This window comes from Vombatus ursinus, unplaced genomic scaffold (assembly GCF_900497805.2).
Source record: "Vombatus ursinus unplaced genomic scaffold, bare-nosed wombat genome assembly UNPS02014791.1, whole genome shotgun sequence".
NCBI classification, from domain to species: domain Eukaryota; kingdom Metazoa; phylum Chordata; class Mammalia; order Diprotodontia; family Vombatidae; genus Vombatus; species Vombatus ursinus.
The window spans coordinates 24,645,605-24,667,306 of NW_020954569.1; the positions used below are offsets into that span (position 1 = coordinate 24,645,605).

At 36.2% G+C, this 21,702-nt stretch overlaps 1 protein-coding gene across 2 annotated transcripts in view; it reads left to right on the forward strand.

Moving 5' to 3' along the window:
- The window catches only part of RETREG1 (reticulophagy regulator 1), a 171,545-nt gene that overhangs the window by 143,977 nt on the left and 5,866 nt on the right, over nucleotides 1-21,702 (forward strand). For both annotated transcript variants that reach the window (XM_027868895.1, XM_027868896.1), the window contains 5 exons: nucleotides 11,872-11,998; nucleotides 18,236-18,320; nucleotides 19,206-19,343; nucleotides 20,215-20,279; nucleotides 20,527-20,653. In XM_027868895.1, coding sequence (XP_027724696.1) covers nucleotides 11,872-11,998; nucleotides 18,236-18,320; nucleotides 19,206-19,343; nucleotides 20,215-20,279; nucleotides 20,527-20,653 — 542 coding nt within the window. The remainder of the gene's footprint in view (nucleotides 1-11,871; nucleotides 11,999-18,235; nucleotides 18,321-19,205; nucleotides 19,344-20,214; nucleotides 20,280-20,526; nucleotides 20,654-21,702) is intronic.

Sequence of the window (21,702 nt, forward strand, 5' to 3'; positions counted from 1 at the left end):
TCTAGATATAAAAAGAAATGTTTATGTGGCAAGAGTCCTTATTTCCAGAGTCTCTTTTTTCATCTTAATTTTAATCTAAATGCACATTGATTAAGAACATGCACCTAGAGGGAAAGTTCTGAGCTTTTGTAAATGGGCCAGAAAATCATGGGTATTTTTGAATTGTACCCTCATTCAGTAAAGCACTACAGTCCTGGAAAATCTTAACTGAAAGAACCAGAAAATTTTTTTTCCAGAGTTCATTTAAAAGTAAGGCAGTAGTGGCAGCAATAGTGTGGGGAACTCTCAGCCCACAGAGAATAAGGGGGTCAGAAGACTGTTCAGGAGGACCTAACAGGTGACCCTTTGCTTGCGTTTGGGAGCAAGACCTTGTTGCAACGTCCATACGTAATTCTAGGTCACAGTCTCACAGCTAAGAAGAGTGCCACAGGGGAACATATCTCTGACCTTCGGATTCTCATCTGTAAATAATAATAATAATAATATATTATGTACTTTAAAAGTTGCTTTAAATATTAGTTAAAGTATAGGCATTATGTAAATCTGAATTATCAAAATAAAAAATAAATAAAAAAGAACTCCTTGCTACAGTAATTTTTAAGGCAAATTACTTAGGCAATTTGTAGTTTCTACCTAAAATGATTTTAAGATTTAAATTTTGAAGCTGAACTATAAAAAATAATTAATAAATAGAAATTATCTAGGGCAGCTAGGTGGCGCAGTGGATAGTGTGTGTGTATCTCTTTGGGGTGAGAGGACGGCAGGGGAGCAGGGAGGTGTCACTTAGAAAATCCTAAGGATTCAGTAAAGAAACTAAATGAAGTAATGGGCTCAATAAAGTTGCAGGCTGTAAAGTAAACCCACAAAAACAACATTATTTCTATAAAATAGAAATTTTCATTTCTATAAAATGAAACAAAATATAGAAGACAAGAATAGAAGAGGAAGTCTCGTTCAAAATAACTACAAAATGCATAAAATATTTGGGACTCAATCTACCAAATAATTAAATAACTGTATAATATGGGTTTAAGAACAAAACGAAGCTAAAAAAGAAATTATGCTGAAAAATTAATGTGAGCTGAAGTCATCAAGGGAAGTTTCATAATAAAAGTGGTATTTCAACTGTTTTAGAGACCAGGTCAGAGGATATTTCAGGCAGGAAAATGATCATAAACAAAGGCAGGGGAATTAGAATAAGCAACATATACAGCAGGGAGGTTGACCTGGGTGAAGCAAAGAATAGCAGGCAAAAAGGGTTAGATAGGTAACATGGAGCAGATTATGGGAAATTTTGAAAGCTGGAAGTTACAAAGAAATAGCATTAAAGTTTTACAGCCTTTTACTATGAAATCTATTTTGAGCATTATATATATGCATAAAGTTAAAATTCTTATTTTCTATTTCTGGTTCTTATTATATTGGCCTGGACAAATTTAGTTATTTAAAAAGCAAGAAGAACAATGAAATGCAATGAAAATTGTTGCTCTAACTTCAGAAGCCTTTTTAAATAATACCTGAATAATTCTGAATTCCATTTTCATTTAAAATGAAAGGTCTCATCCAATATGAAAATGGTACAATTACATTCAATAGTAGTTAGGACATTTTCCATCCTCTTGGAGACAGGCATCCTAAATCAGAAATCGGCACTTCGCAAAGGCTCTCTCTGGGCAAAATTCAAATCTTAATACTTTATTTTTCTATTTGGATCCGAGTGCAAAAAAAAAAAAAATACAAATACAGTACTGTAATTTGAGATGTAACAGAGAAACAGACTGGAACAATACTAAACAAAACAAACACAAAGATAAGACTGAAACAATATGCCACTACTGCTGTTATATCTGCCTGAGAGCCTTCTGCCTCATACTAAATGACTGCCCTTATCCTAGGCTCCTGTCTCTACTTCCTCTATACTTTTTTGTGGCAATTTTATTAACTCATTTGAGTTCAGTTATCTCTATGGAGATGACTCTCAGATTTATGTATCCAGACCAAATCTTTCTCCTGAACTCACATCCCACATTCAGAGCAGGTTTAAAAAGTACTTTATACTGATTTATATTTTATACTACTTTATAATTTATATATACATTATTTAATTTGATACTCACAGAAACCCTGTGAAGTAGGTACTTTTATTATCTTCATTTTATAGAGGAAGGGAGAATGAGAGAAGTGAAATGATTTATTCAAAATCATATATCTAGCAAATTCTCTGGATTGCAAATCTAGCCCTCTGTTCATTGCACCATGAGGCTTCCCATAACCACTTGAGGGCTAGACATCTCTACTTGAATATTCTGTAGGCATCTTAAACTCCATACATCCAAAATGGAATTGATATTTCTCATCAGACTCAACTGTCCTCCCAGTCTCTCCCGATTTCTGTTCAGGGTACCACTGTTCTTCCTGGTTACTGAGGTTTAAAACCTTACAGTAGTTATTCTTTATTCTTTCCTCACATTGACCGGGACTTTATCCAATAAATTGCCAGTTACTGATTCTACCTTTTTAACACCTCTCTCATCTGACCTGTACTCATACACCATTTATCATAGTTTGGACCCTTATCAGCTCTCCCTTGGGCTATTACAATCTCCCTCTAATTGTTCTTCATACTTTAAGTTTCTCTCTTATTCACATACTGCCAAATTGATATTCCCAAAATCTGGATGTGACTGTATGAAAAAAATCATCACTGGCTCCCTCTTAGCCTCTAGGATAAAGTACAAAATAAAATACTCAAACTGTCAGTGGAAGCTCTCTGCAATTTGACTTTCCATTTAGCTTTTCTCTGTCTAGTTTTACTGCTTAAATATTCCTATTCATGCAATTTCTGTTCTAGTCAAATTGTCCTCCTTGGTTTTCCTCATACATTACACTGCATCATCTGATGCCTCTGTTTTTGTACAAGTCATCTTCCATGTTTAGAATGCCATCCTTCATCTCCACCATGTAGAACTTTTACAACCCCACTTGTTAGGATTCCCTCCCTTTTAAAGGCAGGTAAATGGTGCAGTGGATAGAATACTGACCTTGGAGTGAGGAAAGACCTCAGCTCAAATGCAGCCTCAGACACTCACTAGCTGTGTGACCCTTGGCAAGTCATTTAACCTCTGTCAGCTTCAGTTTCCTCGTCTATCAAGTGAGGATAATAATAGCACCTACCTCTAAGGGTTATTGTGAGGATCAAGTCAGATAATACTTGCAAAGTTCCTAGTATGGTGCCTGGCATGTGGTTAAGACTTAAATGCTTGTTTTTGTCCTTCTTTACTTTTGAAATTACTTTGTATATGCCCTTTGCATTTGTTTGCCTGCATACCTGTCCTGTTCCCACTCCAATTCACTTCAACAAATATTGGTTAAGGGCAGCTAGAAAGTACAATGGATAGAATACCAGCCCTGAAGTCAGGAGGACCTGAGTTCAAATCTGTCTTAAGACACTTGACACTACTAGCTATGTGACCCTGGGCAAGTCACTTAACCCTGATTGCCTCACAAAAACAAAATAAAACAAAAACAAAAAAGGAAATATTGGTTGAGTAGCTGGGTTGTGAAAGCATCTCTCCTTGGCATTGAGGAATATAAGGGCAAAATGAAAAAAAAATAGCCTAGATTTTCACTCGAGGTTCCTTGAGGAGTAAGGGCCACTTCTCTCTCTCTTTCTCTCTTTCTTTATTTCCTTCTTTCCTTCTTTCTTTCTTTCTTATGTGTATTTTAAGTGCTTAATAAATGTTTTAATTGAAATGAGCTATTAAGTCTGAAGGAAGATAAGTAGGTATAGTTGAAATGTAAATGTAAATGAACAGAGACTGTAGATGCAGTGTTGGGAGAACAGTGACTAGAAGAAGATGGAAGGTGTAAAATAGTAATAGCAGCAAGCATTTCTATACCACTTTAAGATTTGCAGAATGCTTTTATATACACTATTTCATTCCTCACAAGAACCTGGAAAGGTAGGCACTGTTATTATTTGTATTTTACAGATGAGGATAGCAAGACACAGGGATTAAGTGATTTGCCCCCAATCACACAACTAGTGGTGTCTGAGACAGGATTTGAACTCAGGTCTTTGTAAATTGCAGTCATACACTCTATCCTAGACACCTAAAAACATGTGAAGACTGGGAAAGTAGGTTGTAGCTTAATTGTAGAAGGTCTTAAATGCATTATTGTGGATAGATTGATTTAACACCCTCTGTACTTTATGAAACTTTACTTTCCTGAGCAAAGTTTCTAAAACCCCAGCAGTTATTCAGACCTGCTGTTAAAAGTATGACATTTTCAGCTTTCTTGCCACCTGAGTCCCACAAAACATTGACTTCCTTTTTGGAGGTCCCAAACAACCTAAATCTAAGGAAGGAAAATTGTGAAAGCACACCCCCAAATCTCTAATATTCTCATCTCTGTGTAACTTCAGCCGAACTCTGGGCATCTATGACTAGTCCATAAACAGTTTCTCTTTTAAAAAAAAAAAAAAAGATGAGCACATGTAGACCTTTTTGTTTGTATATATTGGTTTACTGCCAAACTTCATCACAATATCACTCCAGGACTCCAGACTTCGTAGGAGGAAAGACAAAGCTGGAAGGATGTGCCAGACTCTCAGAAAATGCAATTCCATTGTATTTGGCCACAGTGCCTCTTGGTAGTGGGCGTATAATGGGAGAATAATCTTGTAGAATATAAGTGAAAATATAAGACTAGAATAAAACTCTTGCTCAGCTTTTGAGAAAAAAAATCCTAGCCCAAAAATCCTAGCCCAACATAATTTATTTTGATTGGGAAAATAATTATTGTTGCTCTCAAGTCCAGGAATTTATAGAACAAAGAAGTTGTATTATATTTTTAAAGTGTCAAAATGAAAAAAAGTGACCTGAATGTTTACATGTAGAGCTGGCTGGTAGCTGTTTTAACAGTTTTCCCACTCTGTATTGACTGTTTTTTTAGGACTAGTCCTTATTTATTGATTTGTGAAATTATCAGTCATTTGTAGGAAGGATAGTCTATATGAGGATTTTTTTTATTGAGAGTCTTGAATATTTTTTGCTATACAGACTCTTCTATAAGTTTAAAGAACATAGGTTCAGGAGATTTCTTTTTCCCCATTAGGATGATCAGGTTTATTTGTCTAGCAGTGAGAATAGATTCTGCTTCCCCTCAGTGTTCCTAAACTGCAACATTCACATTAGGTAGACTGGATGGGTCCAGTTAGAAAAAAATTTCAATCTACTTTTAAAGAGCACCTGGGCAGCACATTTTTCAGAGTTGTAGATTCCCCCTAATGGAGAACGTTATGTGTTGCAATCTAAAGAATGCATTGAGTATATATTTTTGGTTTTGTAACTAATTAAAAAGGTGGTTAAAAATTCTAAACTGAAATATATAAATATATCTTCCCATTTTAACCCAAAGTGTAAATATTATTTTAAAATGATTTTTGCTATAATAACCTGTTTAAAGTATAGTTAGAATTTTTAAACGAAAATGGATGGAGATACATTGTTCTCATTTTAACTCAAATTAGAAATATTTTTTAAAAAATTCCAACTAGAAAAAAATCATTTGTTTTTGTTTTAATAAAGAAAAAGAATCTTCCTGAAGATTCAGTGAATTCTCTTGATGAGAAAAAGAGAAATGATTACAAATCATTCAGCTCCCTGTATGAATTCATTTAAAAAAAAATCCATCTCTGTCACATTGGCACCTGAATGGGTTTGAGGTATTGTTCTTTTTAAAAAAATATGGTATCTTCAAAATTAATTTCTTTTGTTTGTAGTCCAGCGAATGATTTATCATGCTAAGAACAACGTGAGGAACTGGAATGGATCTTAGTTCAGCTGCCTCGCTTTCCTCTTGAGGAAGAGAGATGAAGTGATTCATCCACAATCACATACCTAGTTTGGTGCAGAGCCCCAAATATGATGGTATATTTAGAAAATCCTAGAGAATCAAGTAAAAAATTATTTGAAATAAACAAATTTAGCAAAGTGCCAGGATATAAAATAAACCCACACAAATCATCAGCATTACTATGTATTACTAACAAAGCCCAGAAGCAAGAGATAGAAAAAGAAATTCCATTTAAAATTACCGTAGATATTATAAAATATTTGGGAGTCTACCTGCCAAAACAAAACCAGGAACTATATGAACACAATTACAAAACACTTTTCACAAAAATAAAGTTAGTTCTAAATAATTGGAAAAATATCGGTTACTCATGGGTAGGCCGAGCTAATATAATAAAAGTGACAATTTACCTAAATTAATTTACTTATTCAGCACCATACCAATCAAACTACCAAAAATTATTTTATAGAGTGAGAAAAAACAGTAACAAAATTCAACTGGAAGAACAAAAAATCCAGAATATCAAGAAAACTAATGAAAAGAAATGCAAGGTGAGGTGGCCTAGCTGTACCAGATCTTACATTGTATTATAGAGCAGCAATCATCAAAACTACTTGGTACTGGCTAAGAAATAGAGTGGTGAATCAATGGAATAGGTTAGGTATGCAAGATATAAGAGTCAATGACTATACTAATCTACTATTTGATAAATCCAAAGACTCCAGCTTCTGGGATAAGAAATCACTATTTAATAAAAACTGCTAGGAAAACTGGAAAAATGTATGGCAGAAACTGGACATAGACCAACATCTTATACCCTATAGTAAGATAAAGTCAAAATGGGTACACGATTTAGATATAAAGACTGATGCTATAAGCAAACTAGAAGAGCAAGGAATAGTTTACCTTTCAGAGCTATGGAGAAGGGAAGAATTTATGATCAAACAAGCAATAGAGAACATTATGAAATGCAAAATGGATAATTTTGTTTACATTAAGTTGAAAAGTTTTTGCACAAAGCTAATGCATCCAAGATTAGGAGGGAAGCAGAAAACTGGGAAAGAATTTTTACAACCAGTGTCTCTGATAAAGTCCTCATTTCTAAAATATATAGAGAACAGTCAAATTTATAAGAATACAAGTCATTCCCCAATTGATAAATGGTCAAAGGATATCATATAACAGGAAGTTTTCAGAGGAAGAAACTAAAGCCATCTATAGTCATGTAAAAATGTTCTAAATCACTATCGATTAGAGAAATGCAAATAAAAATGACTTCTGAGGTACCACATCACACCTATCAGATGGTCTAACATGACAAAACAGGACAATGATAAATGCTGGAGAAGAGGTGGGAAAATTGGAACGCTAATTTGATGGAGTTGTGAAATGATCCAGCCATTTTGGAGAGCAATTTGGAACTATGCCTAAAGAGCTATAAAATTGTGCATACCTTTTGACCTAGCAATACCACTTCTAGGTCTGTATCCCAAAGAGATCATAAAAACGGGAAAAGGACCCACATGCACAAAAATATTTATAGCAGCTCTTTTTGTGGTGGCAAAGAATTGGAAATCGAGGGAATGCCCATCAATTGGGGAATGGCTGAACAAGTTGTGGTATACAAATGTAATAGAATACTGTTGTGCTATAAGAAATGATGAGCAGGCAGACTTCAAAAAAACCTGGAAAGACTTAGATGAACTTATGCTGAGTGAAGTGAGGAGAACCAGGAGAACATTATACACAGTAACAGCCACATTGTGCAATGACTGACTGTTTGATAGACTTGACTCTTCACAGCAATGCAAGGATCTAAGATAACTCTAAAAGACTCTTGATGGAAATTACTGTCTACACCCAGAGAAAGAACTATGGAGTCTGAATGCAGACGGAAGCATACTATTTGCTTTCCTTTTCCTTTGTTGTTTTGTTTTATTGCTTCATTCTCCTCCCATTGGTTCTTTTTTTAAAATTTTATTTATTTTTAGTTTTCAACAATCACTTCCAAAAGCTTTTGAGTTTTAAATTTTCTCCCCCTCCTTTCCCACCTCCCTCCCCAAAACTGCGTGAAATCTGATATAAGCTCTACATGTACATTCTTATTAAACATATTTTCACATTAGTCATACTATAAAGAAGAATTAGAACCCATAAGAGGAACCAGAAGAAAGAAGAAACAAAACAAAACAGAAGAAAAAAAAGAGCAAATAGTATGCTTCCATCTACATTCAAACTCCATAGTTCTTTCTTGGGATGTGGATAGCATTTTCCATCATGAGACTTTGGGAGATGTCTTAGATCCTTGCATTGCTGAGAAGAGCTAAGTCTATCAAAGTTAGTTATAGCACAGTGTGTCTGTTACTGTGTACAGTGTTCTCCTGGTTCTCCTCACTTCACTCAGCATCAGTCCATAAGTCTTTCTGGTTTTTCTGAAGTCTGTTTGCTCCCATTAGTTCTAATTGTTATTTACATCATGACTAATGGGAAACTATGCTTAATATGAATGTGTAAGTAGAGCCTTTATCAGATTGCACACCATCTTGGGGGGGAGTGAGAAGCGGAGAAAATTTAAAACTCAAAATATTATAGAAGTGAATGTTGAAAACTAAAAGTAAATTAATTTTAAAAAATAATTAACAGTGAAGGCATTGGAATTAAGAGGAGTTGGGAAAGGCTTCCTGTTGAAGTTGGGATTTTAGTTGGGAACTAAAGGAAACCAGGGAGTCTAGTAGTCTGAGCAGAGGAGGGAGAGCATAACCAGGCATAGAGGACAGCCAGGGGAAATGCTGGAGTTGAGGGATGGAATGTCTTGTTCATGGAACAGCCAGGAGGCCAGTATCACTGGATCAAAGCATATACGAACTGAATACACTGTGGTGTGGTAGGAGGTTAGGGAAAAGGTTTAGGGCATATAATTCTACTCACAGGGAAAGAGAAAATTCTCCATTGCTAAAATGATACACTGTGTCCTAGAGAATTTTTGTTTCTGATGGAAAACAACATGATGTAATGGAAAGACCTAGATTCCAAATCCTACTACTAATACTCATTAGGGAAGCAGTGGGATAGATACTGTAGAAGGTGTACAGGATATGAGTCAGAGGACCAACTGCAGATACTATCTCTGCTAATTATTATCTGTATGAAAAACATTTAGGAGTTTAGAGTTAGATGACTTAAGAAGGTCTCTTCCGTTTCTATGATCCTATATACTATTACATCAGTTGATTAGTATCTCACAGTAGGTTTCCATAGTTGTAGATTTAGAGTTGAAATGGACCTTAAAGGTCATCCAAACCAACTCCCACATTTTACAGAGAAGGAAAATGAGGCCCAGAGAGGAAAAAGTGAATTGCCCAAAGTCCCTGGGGGAGTAAGTAAGAGAGCTGAAATATGAATCTGGGTTCTGTAATTCTTCCATTATATCATACTGTCTCTCTAATTAAATAAGTGTCAGAGCCAGGACTGGAAGCCAGATGTGAATTCCAGGCCTGGTTCTGCTCTTTAATACTACTGGTATTGACTTTAGGCAAGTCATTTCACCATACAAATGTAGGCTATTATTATTCCTTTCCTCTAATAGCTTTTCATACTAGTATGATCTTCCCCCATTTCCAAGTTCAACAACTGAGGGGTTCCTACTTCACTATGCCTCATGAGTATGGTCATTTGTAAAGCTATCCTAATCTTATTCATGGAGACCTTCCTTTGAAATATCTGATAAAATTTTATACATCCTCAGGTTTGGTTTTAGAGGAAGCTTCACATTCATGCATGACCAGATAAGGGGCTGAAGTCATTTTCATCAGCATTCTCTCTGACTTACACTCCAGAAATGGGTCCTTGCACGGTGTCTTGCCTAATATTTTCAGCATCAGAGAAGGGAAACATTAAGTTATAGTCTATTTAGCTATAGGCTGCATGGCTTCTTGAGGAAGTTAGCTCTTCCCTCCTAATCTTAAACCGAGTGAAGGCAGGAAAGCAGTAGTTGTCCTAAAACTAAGTAGGAAAGTAATAATAAATAGTGGAATATTGGTGTAATAATGGAAGAATTCTGTCTTATTAATAAAAAGAAGCTGCAACAACCTAACTTTTTTTTAAAGGTCTTATGTATATTTCAATTCCTTCAATCTCTTATACTAGATGTCATCTTACTTCCAAGGATGACGAGAAGAGAACCATATTACATGTAAAAGATCTGTTTCCTATGGATTAGCCCAGTATTCATACGGGCTTCTTTTTCTTTCTTAAATGTTTTCAGGAAAGGACTTTCTAGGAAAGCCTAGAATCTAATATTCTCAGCAACTATATGTATCATGCACATGTCACCTGTAATGCCCTCCAAACATCAGATAATCATGAGCGTAAGTTTCCTTTCTGACTTTGGATTATAGGAATGAGGTAATCATTTTTCCTAGAAAGTTCATCTCTAAAAGTGGAACACTGAACTGATACTAAGAAAGAGAACAGGTGGGGGTGAGGGGAAGGAAGGAAGATAGTGTTGTCTAAAGGGATGGCTGACGTTATTTAGAACCAGAGAATTTTAGCAGTGGGTGGCACTTCAAACATAATTTTTGCTTGAACATTCTTATTTTATATATGAAAAAACTGAGATACAAAGAGCTTGATATTTTATCCAGAGTTTCATAGCTGATTTATGACAGAACCAAGACCAGACTCCTTTCTTCCATTTCCTAGTCTAGGAATTTTTCCATGTTGATTACATTTCATTATTTTCAAATATACCTTTACAGACTGTATCAACAATGCTTAATCTCATGGCACTTTGTACTTCTTATATGTGCTTATATTCTATGTGTGACATTTATTTATATACATCTTATCACCTTATCAGATTGTAAACTGCTTGAGATAGAACCTTGTGCCTTTTTCATCTTTGTATTTCCCTCAATGTCTAGAATGTAATAATTACTTAATAAATATCAGTGGAAGGAAGGTGGGAGAAAGAGAAAGGGGAAAGAACCAGATCATATAACATAAACCTGATTACACACAGAAATACACTAGAGCATTCAGGGTATTAGATTTGAGCATTTAATGATAATGACCCCTATTTGTAGTTTTTATTTAGCAATGAATGTATTGTCTGCTTCTATCACTGTGCTGTAACAACAAGAATTAAAATACAAGTTCAGAAAATAATTACCAGGGGGAAAATGGGTTTGTTTTTCTAGGGAGAATGATGTGTTAATGTGGTAAGAGTTTTACTGGGCATATAAGCATAAATAACATAAGGCATTGGCAGGGAGCAGGGGTCTTAAGGGTCAATAAGTTAGGAGAGTCCAGAGATCAAATAGAATAAATGAACCCATTTTTAATCTGTCTAGGAACTTTTGTTGACAGCAGTAAGTTACTAATGAAAAAGAGCTCTCTTAGATGTTATAGTCCATGTTAGGAAGGATATTGTGATGATATTCTAAATTACCCCAAAATACAAACTATTATTCTCTTAATAAACTATTCTTTAGCTATGAAAGCAATGTATCTATTAAGAACTTTTATAGATTTGAATATATGATTCCTTTTTTTTCCCATTTATTTTCCTTTGCTCACTTGGCACATCAGTTTGATATGGGAAAAGTCTATTAACTTGATAATCGTTCACAATTTTCAAAAGGAAATAAAAATATGGTCAAATTGAACAGTCTAGAAGCTTCTGACATCCAACAGACTCTGGCTCTGAAGTTTCCTCTTGTTGCACTTTGAAATATATTATTTTGCTTATCCAGTTTATTATCCTTGTAATGTTTTCTTAATTAGTTTTCACTTTCCAAGTACTGTATATACCAATTTAGGATGGAAAGAGAAGCTATGCAGTACTTGGCTACTCAGCCTCAGTTTTCAAAATTTTCTGTAATGTTGACCAACCAATGTTAAATCCATTGTGGACTTTCATACTTTGACTGATACTAAATTCCAGATGATTCCTTTAAGTGTTGTTATCAATTATCCAGTGTTATGATATGTTTTCTTTCTCTCTTGCTTTAGCTGGGAAGTGGTAAATTCCAAAGCTGATGAAAAGCCCAGACTCAGCCAATGTATTGCAGAATCATGGATAAACTTCAGCTTATTTCTTCAAGAAATGGCACTCTTTAAGCAGCAGAACCCTGGCAAGGCAAGTTTCATTTTACATGGGAATGATTACATTTATTAGCAGATTTGGAAATAGACGGCCTCACTTATTATATCAGGTTGCAAAGATTCATTAATTCTAAATAGGGTATAAAGAATATATACTATGCGGAGAGAAAACATTAAAATTAGAGGCAAACAACCTGGATTTAAATCCCAATTCTACCACTACACTAGTTTAGGTTGCCCTGGGTGAGCCACTTTTCCACAGCTCTAAATTAGGAATAATAATGCTAAGGGGGCGGAGCCAAGATGGCAGTGTGAAAGCAGTGACTTGCTTGAGCTTTCCCTCAAACCCCTCCAAATATCTATAAAAAAATGGCTCTAAACAAATTCTAAAGCAGCAGAACCCACAAAAAGACAGAGTGAAACAAATTTCCAGCCCAAGACAACCTGGATGGTTGATTGGAAAGGTATATCGCGCCAGGCAGGGAGAGGAGCGCAGTTTGGGGTGGGTGCACAGGCAGCAGCAAACCTGGAGCAGGCCTCAGAGGACTGAATCGTGGGCAGCTGTGGCGGTTTCCAGACTTCTCAACCCATGAACACCCAAAACAGCTTAGAAGGTCAGTGGGAAAAGTCTGTGACTGAGAGAAGGAGCTAGGTGTCAGTGGCAAGTCCCGGTGTGGGCAGCAGCTGTTTCCTGAGCTTCCAGCCCACAAACCGAGGGGGAATCTGGTGGCTGATCAGAGGGAGATTGTAGGGATCTTTTTGCCATGGTTGAGGCAGGAATCTCTTGCTCTGCCCATGCTTGGATCTGGATCACAGTTCTGAGGAGAGGTCCTGAGGCGAGGAGGAGGTTCTGGCGTGATGCAGCTTGTTGTGGCAGTGGAGAGGAAACACCTCGCCCCTTATCATAGCACCTTGGAAGAACTGACACTTTTCAGGTCCCTAGAAGTATCTCTGAAAACAGCTGTACAAACCCCTGAAGCTTGGGACAGTACACTCTTCACATTGGAAGCAGACTCTTACCTTAACAAAGAGTTTAAAACCCAAGTAATTGGCCAGGATCATGAGTAAGCATCACAAAAAGAGTCAGACTATATTATCTTACTTTGGTGACAAAGAAGATCAAAACATACAACCAGAAGAAGACAACGAAGCCAAAGCTCCTACATCCAAAGTCTCCAAGAAAAATATGAATCAGTCCCAGGCCATGGAAGAGCTCAAAAGGGATTTTGAGAAGCAAGTAAGAGAAGTAGAGGAAAAACTGAGAGTGATGCAAGAAAATCATGAAAAACAAGTCAACAGCTTGCTAAAGGAGACCCCAAAAAATACTGAAGAAAATAACACCTTAAAAAATAGCCTAACCCAAATGGCAAAAGAAGTCCAAAAAGCCAATGAGGAGAAGAATGCCCTAAAAAGCAAAATTGGACAAATGGAAAAGGAAGTCCAAAAGATTACTGAAGAAAATACTTCCTTAAAAATTAGAGCAATTGGAAGCTAGTGACTTTATGAGAAATCAAGACACTGTAAAACAAATCCAAAAGAATGAAAAATAAGAAAACAATGTGAAATACCTCATTGGAAAAACTTTAACTGACCTGGAAAATAGATCCAGGAGAGAGAATTTAAAAATTACTGGACTATCTGAAAGCCATGATCAAAAAAAGAGCCTAGACATCATCTTTCAAGAAATTATCAAGGAAAACTGTCCTGATATCTTAGAACCAGAGGGCAAAATAGAGATTGAAAGAATCCACCGATCTCTTCCTGAAAGAGATCCCCAAAGGAAAACCCCTAGGAACATTGTAGCCAAATTCCAGAGTTCCCAGGACAAGGAGAAAATATTACAAGCAGCCAGAAAGAAACAATTCAAATATTGTGGAAACACAATCAGGATGACACAAGATTTAGCAGCTTCTGCATTAAGGGACCGCAGGGCATGGAATATAATATTCCGGAGGGCAAAGGAGATAGGATTACAACCAAGAATCACCTACCCAGCAAAACTGAGTATAATCCTTCAGGGGAAAAAATGGTCATTCAGTGAAATAGAGGACTTTCAAACATTCTTGATGAAAAGACCAGAGCTGAATAGAAAATTTGACTTTCAAATATAAGACTCAAGTGGAACATGAAGAGGTAAACAGGAAAGAGAAATCAAGAGACTTATTAAGGTTGAACTGTTTACATTCCTACATGGAAAGATGATATTTGTAATTCATGAGATCTTGGTCAGTATTAGAGTAGATGGGGGGAAAAATTATATGTGTGTGTGTGTGTGTGTGTGTGTGTATAGATAGATAGAGGGCACAGGGTGAGTTGAAGATGAAGGAGTCATATCTGGAGAATAAAATTAAGGGGTGAGAGGATTATACTAGGAGAATGTGAAAGAGAGAGGTAGAACGGGGTAAATTATCTCACAAAAAAAAAACAGAAAAGACTCTTACAGTGGAGGGGAAACAGGGGAAGGTGAGAGGGAATGAGTCAATCTTATTCTCATAGGATTTGACTTAAGGAGGGAATAACATACACACTCAATTGGGTATGGAAATCTGTCTTACCCTGCAGGAAAATGGGGGGGGAAGGGAACAAGAGAGTAGGGGGATGATAGAGGGGAGGGCAGATTGGGAAAGGGGGTAATCAGAAACAAGTACTTCTGAGGAGGGACAGGGACAAAAGAAAGAATAGAATAAATGGGGGGACGGGATAGGATTAAGGGAAATAGAGTTAGTTTTTCACAGCATGTCTACTATGGAAGTGTTTTGCATAACTGCACACATATAGCCTATATTGAGTTGCTTGCCTTTTCAATGGCGGGGTGGGGAGGGAGGAAGGGAGAAAATTTGGAACCCAGAGTTTTAAAAACACATGTTAAAAAAAATGTTTTCACATGCAGTTGGGAATTAAGAAATACAGGAAATGGGGTACAGAAATCTATCCTGCCCTACAGAAAAACAGAAGGGGAAGGGAATAAGAGAAGGGGGGGAGAGATAGAAGGGAAGGCAGACTAGGGGAAGGGATATTCAGAATGCATGCCATCTTGGGGTGGGGGGAGGGGTGAGACAGGATGAAAATTTGGAACTCAAAATCTTGTGAAAGTAAATGTTGAAAACTAAAAATAAATAAATGATTACATTCTTAAAAAAATTAAGGAAATAGCAAAAAAAATAATGCTTGAACAATCTGTCTCACTGAAGAAAGGATCTTATAAAGGTTATCATATAAATGAATGTTTTTATAAAAAGGGTTTTAGAGAGGTATGGATGCTATATTGTATCATCATAAAGTCAGGCATGCTTATATTCTGAATTTGAGATTTCTTGTAATCCAGACCAAGGAACAGCTACCTGATTTTAAAAATCATTTGTTATATTCAAACGACATAAGCCATAAAGCACTTTTTGAATTCAGCATCATTCTCCTTTGGCTACTGCTGTGGGAAAATAAAACTAATTTCTTTCTTCCCTTTTCCCTTCAAAAATAAATGAATGAATGAATGAATGTATTTGGGAAGTTTCTGTCTAAGAAATTTGTGACAGCTTGATTTCCAAACTGAAAGTTAGAGAATCACATTTACCTTATTGTAAAAAAGGGAGCATTTGGTAGAAATACTAAGGACAAAAGAGAACAAATGAAATAAATATTATTGAAATCCTTTTTGACACAAAATAAATAATAACCCTTAATAAATGTTTGTGAATTGAATTTGTGGGGAAGGAGGTGTCTCAAGTACAGGACTTCTTTGACCTTTTTGAAGGGAGAATAACTGAGAGGTATCACATGGGGAAACTGCACAATAATGCCTCCTGTGAGACTAGTCACTTTGGCAACATAGTTGTAGAGGGGCCCCCTTTACTTTTTCAGCAACTTCTAAGTTGAGCCCTGTGGGAAGAGGGCTGCCCCTAGGTGTGGTAGCACTAATAATAGTCTTCTACCTTGGAACCCTCAAGTTCCCTTGTCTTCCACTCCCCTTGAGCACTAGAGATTACAGTCACTCTTATTATTCCTGTATTAGAATCTTTAGTTCTACTCTGAGATATTTTAAAACTTGTCCAAAAGATTTTCTTTTAAAGTTTTCTTAAAGAAATTATTGTACTGGGGCCTTCTTTTCGAGGTCACTAGGTGACCTGTTGGAGAGATGCTGGATCTGGAGGCAGGATGACCTTAGTTCAGATTGAGCCTCAGACTTGAGGTTTAATAAGCTGTGTGACTGAGCAAAGTCACTTACCCTCTGTCTGCCTCCATTTCCCTATCTGTAAAATAAGGCACCTACCTCTGGGGTGGTTGTGAGAGTAAAAGGAGATATTTTTAAGTGTTTTGCAAACTTGGAAGTGCTACATTGAGAATGCTAGCTATTGTTATTATTACTAAGATTGTAGCAAGAATACCAGTGGAACAACACAAACTGTTATCCTTGGCTGTTTCACCTTCCTCCTGTGTGAGCAGCCTGTTTTTCTTTCCAGCCACAAATCTCCTTGATGATATCTTTATGCCCCTTCTCCCATCTAATTGTTGTTGGCAATGTGCTACTGTATGCTCACATGCCTTCTCCATTGCTCTTGATGCATGCGATGTTCCTTAACTATCAGCCATACAGCATTACTGAAAAAATTGTCATTGTTGTAAAGGATGATCAGTATTCAGAGAGAAGCTTGGATCACTAAAAGTATTCTGTAGTCTGTTTTGGACCCTAGGTGTTCCTAATTTTGTTCCACATCTTAATTTCTTCATATTTCATTAGGTTGCCTTTATTTTTCTCATGTCAAAGGTTGTAAATAAAAAGTTAATAGGAAATTTAGTCCTTCTTCTTTTAATCACTTCTTTATCAGAAGGTATGTATCCCTTTCTCACATTTTTTTCCCCCAAATTCCTTTTAACCATGGTATTCCCCTAGCTCTGGTAACCCTGGGTTCCTCCAGTTCAGTGGAGGTGGTTGTGTCCTAATTACACAAATGTGGCTCAAAATCTCATTCTAGTATACACTATTCCTAGGTCATACAAGAGTCACGAATGAAATAGCAAATATTTAATTACACAGAATAGGGAAAGTAATGTACTCAGGACTCTAAACAGACAACAGAATAATTCACATTATCCCTCCTCTCCTGTGTACAAAATAGGTGTAACATAGTGTAACAATCCCTCAGGGAAACTCATGCAGAGTTTAGAAAACTCTGTCCTGACAAGAGTGGACAGGGTAGAGAATTGAATTTTTATATAGCTCATTAACTAAAATACACTTAATAAGTTTACTATAACCTAGACCAAAGAGAAGATACCTAATATAAAAATAATTTGTTATATTCAAATAACATAAGCCACGAAGTAACTTTTCCTCTCATTTCCTCTTAGCTTGATCTGAGCCAGTATAAAAATCTCATAATGCTTGTCGGGTATTATAGTTCATTTTGGAGGCTCCAGTCATCAGGATTTCACCAGGACTCCCAGATTTGGGGATGCCTTTATAGACTCACCTATGTACCTCCTCTTTCCAGCCTATGTTTCCTGGTACAGTCCATGTCCAGCAGGCACCAGCCTTTTAAAATTCTGATCTTCTGATCAAAAAATGATGCTTTATTGAAAAGACATTTACTAAGTAACATCAAGTTTTCTATCTTTTTGCATTTGGCAGCAATGTTATCATCATAATTAATTAGGGCTATAACTCACTGTATTATCAGTTAGCCCTGTGTATCCTTTAACATTATTATGAGCAAGTATTGATGTGAGGCTACTGTTGGTCTGTTGCCAAGGAAGGGCATGAAATATGAAATGATATGAAATAATGATATGAATTATGAATATATATATGAAAATGGTTGTTTGAAAAACTTTTCCTATCAATAATGCTGAAATAATATATTTTTGTTTTGTAATATGCATATAATATGAAGTATGTGATCAAGAATGGCAAATATACTCCTTATAAGGTAATACCAAGTGAAGAAAGTCAAACTAGAGCAGCATATGCATTCATCATATTCATTATAACACAATAAAAAGAAATAAACAAAAGTACAGGAGTAGATGAAAAAACACAATGAAAGGTGATGCCGAGGGGGCAAGAATAATTGTTAGGGATATCCCTAAGTTTAAGGTTTTTGTTTTTTTTTTACTTGAATTAATTATAAATGTAAGTTTGGCTAGTTATTTTTAAAATCCATATCAAATAACTTATAAAAGTAATTTTGGGGGTGGTGTTTTTGCAGCAATAATAAAATGTCTTCATCCTAAGAATACCGAATGTCAGCTCTTTTTTTTTTGGTTCAACTTCTAGTTTTGCCTCCTGGTCTGCAGCGTGTGCACGTTTTTTACAATCTTAGGAAGTTACATTCCTGGAGTCATACTCTCCTACTTTGTATGTAAGTGTACCCTCTTATCTTTGTTTAATTTCTCCTGTATTTGTAGTGTAATAAATATAATTGTGGTAAATACAATTCTCTATGAGAACCTTTGGCTTCCTTTAAGATGCAGCTTGCTTGAGTGCCCCCTCCTCCAGAAGGCATTTGCTAAAGCCCCCTGCTGCTGCTCCTGTTGTCCCTTCCAGGGTTACCTTCCAACTTCCAAATTTACTTCCTATGTCCTTATTTATACATGTTTTCTCTATTAGATGTAAGCTCCTTGAAGGCAGGGACTGTTTTTGCTTTTAAAAAAATTCCCAACACATAGCATTATGTGCCTAGGACTAAGTGCCTAATAAAATACTTGTTGATTGATGGTTTTATAGGAAGAACTAGATCAAGGCTCAACATCTACTCTGCCAACATATCTTATTTTATCAATGAAGAAACTAAGGGACTATTAAGTGGCAGAGCTACAACTACATCCCTGGTCATTTGACCCCAATTCCTGTCTTCTTTCCGGCATATCATACTGAATCTCTGAAATTTATTTACCCTGAAAATGAAATTGCCCACGTACAAGTCCCTTGGCTTACAGTTTTCAGGTTGCGAGGTCATGAATGGATAGAACTCTGGTTTACCTCCAGCTTTTGAACAAGGCCTATTGTTAAAGCTGTCTGTGGCAACGATGGTGATGATGAAGATGATAAAGGGAAACTGAAAGGCTCCCTTGTTTGTGAAATCAGTACGTTATTTTGTGTTCATGATTTCTATTCTGTCTACTTCGCAGTACTTTCCCTAAGAAATAAACACTTATTTGACAGCAAGGAACACTTGGTGCCTTTTTTTCTCTAGAATTCTGAGCCCTTGAAAATAAATACTTTCTTTCCTTTTTCTTTCTTTTAGTACTCTGTGCCTTTTTGTGTCCATTATTTAAGTGCAATGAATTTGGACAAAGAGTATACAGCAAGATCAAGTCATTTCTGCTGAAACTAGATTTTGGAATAGGAGAATATATTAACCAAAAGCGGCGAGAGAGATCTGGTAAGTGAGGTTTGAAACATAGGTTCCACATATGAAATATGAGGCATACTTACATGATTTTGTCAAATTCGATTTAAGAAGTTTGTGAGTACTGTTTCTACTGCTTCAAAAAAACAAAAACAAAAACACATTTTTAGGGGCAACTAGGTTGGCACAGTGGATAGAGCACTGGACCTGGAGTCAGGAGGGTTCAAATCCAGATACATGATACTCAACTAGCTGTGTGACCCTGTGCAAGTCACTTAACCCTGATTGCCTTGCCAAAATAAAAGAAGATACATTTTATTTCAATTATTAGAAACCTTTAAGGATTATTTTCTATCTAAATTCTCAGTACAGCAAGCTCCTTGTGGACTATTTGTTTTTATATATCCCTCTCACCCCCCCCAAATGTTTCATCCATTACTTTGCATTTATTGAATAAATGAGTTTAAAATTGGGGAAGCTTTGATAGTGAAAGATTTAAACATTTTATATTTTGTTATTTCTGATTAAATTACTTAGTTTTAAGTTTCATTAATTTGAGAATGGGATATTGATATTATGGAGTTGAGAAAGCCTAAAGAAGAAATAAGAAAAGAATGATGGTGGGAATAGAGAATAATTATAACAAGGGGGAGGGATGGAAAGAGAAGTAGGAAAACTTGACTTCCCTCTCAGCTTCTCTGAGACAATGATAGTTCTCTGTATAAATAATTTATTCTGCTCATAAATGAGGTTCCTGCTGTGAAAACATTCAAGATTTGGAAGTGTTTGAGAATTTGAGAAATGTGGGATGGGCATGAAGAGGAAGGCCATGGTAGACAAGATGCAGTACTTGTAGAAAAGCTAGGAAACTGAAAGCTTATATATACATTTTCTTTCTCAACAGAGGCAGATAAAGAAAAAAGTCACAAAGATGACAGTGAATTAGACTTTTCAGCCCTTTGTCCTAAGGTACTTTGTGTTTAATTTTCAGTTGTTCTCTTTTGAGTTTGACTGTAAATTCACTTACCTTCAACAAAGCTGGATGTTCATTATGGTTGAATTGGAACATTTCTGATAAGTGATTAACTCCATAAGGAAAACACACATTTGTTAAATTATCTGTCATTTTTATCTCACAACTACTTTTCTTAGTGTTTGCACAAGGAGAGATGGTTGGAGTACAAATTTAATATTTGACTTTTCTAATTTGTCACAGGTTAGCCTTACAACTGTTGCCAAAGAGCTATCTGTGTCTGACACAGACGTATCAGAGGTATCTTGGACTGATAATGGCACCTTCAATCTATCTGAAGGATGTACTCCACAGACGGACACTTCTGATGGTATGTAACTTTAATAATGATGATGAGGATGATGATGATAATAACTAGCATTTATATAGTGCCTACTACAGGCACTGTGCTAAGTGCTTTACATATATTTCATTTGATCCTTGCAACAACCACCCTGGGAGGCAGGTACTTTTTTTGTTCCCCATTTTGTTGTTGAGAAAATTGAAGCAAAGAGAAGTTAAGTGACTTGCCCAGGGTCACACAACTAGTTAGTATCTGAGGCTGGATTCAAACTCAGGTTCTTCTGACTCCAGGCCTGGCACTCTTATTTACTGTGTCACCTAGCTGTCTCTTAATGTAATGGATGCCATTGCTTTTTGACAGCTTAAATTGTTATTAAAACATTATGCAAAAATACTTAATCTTTTGCTGTAACATTTGTATATGGGGTAGATATTTGGAGACAGACCTCTTAAAGGAGCATACATTTCTAGCTTGAAGAGAACATAGACTCTATTGGCCAACCCCTTCATTTTTCAGATGGAGAAACGAGCTTAGGTTTCCTCAGTGTGATACAGGATACTCGCAACAGGTGGGATTTGAAATTAGGTCCTTTTGACTTCAAATCCTGATACTTTTGTATCTACTACTCTGTCAACCACACTGCCTATATTCAGGAACTATCTTCCCTCACTTAATACTTGAGAGAGACAGGTGAAGGTAGTGAGTTATGGTAAGTGACTCCTTCCTCCCCCCTCTTTTTTGCATATCCTCATATAAAATATGGAAGATTTAATTGTTTTTGTATAAATTCAATATAACAGATTGTGTAAGTTTTGGATAAATCCACTTAGATCAGTATAGCAGTATATCTGCCCTCCAAGACCATCACTAAAACCTAGAGGAGAATCTTATCAGTATTACTCCTAGCTTTGCCTGACCTCCGATTGCTCACTGTATGTGCTTTGATGTTTGACTGGACGTCAAGGCATGGGGGCGACCCTCAGATTCTCTAAAGCTATGCAAAAGGAGCACTGGCTCTGCCAGGTCTTAGCAAACTAGGAAGGTTTTGAGGAAACAACCTGACCAAGTTTGGAGAA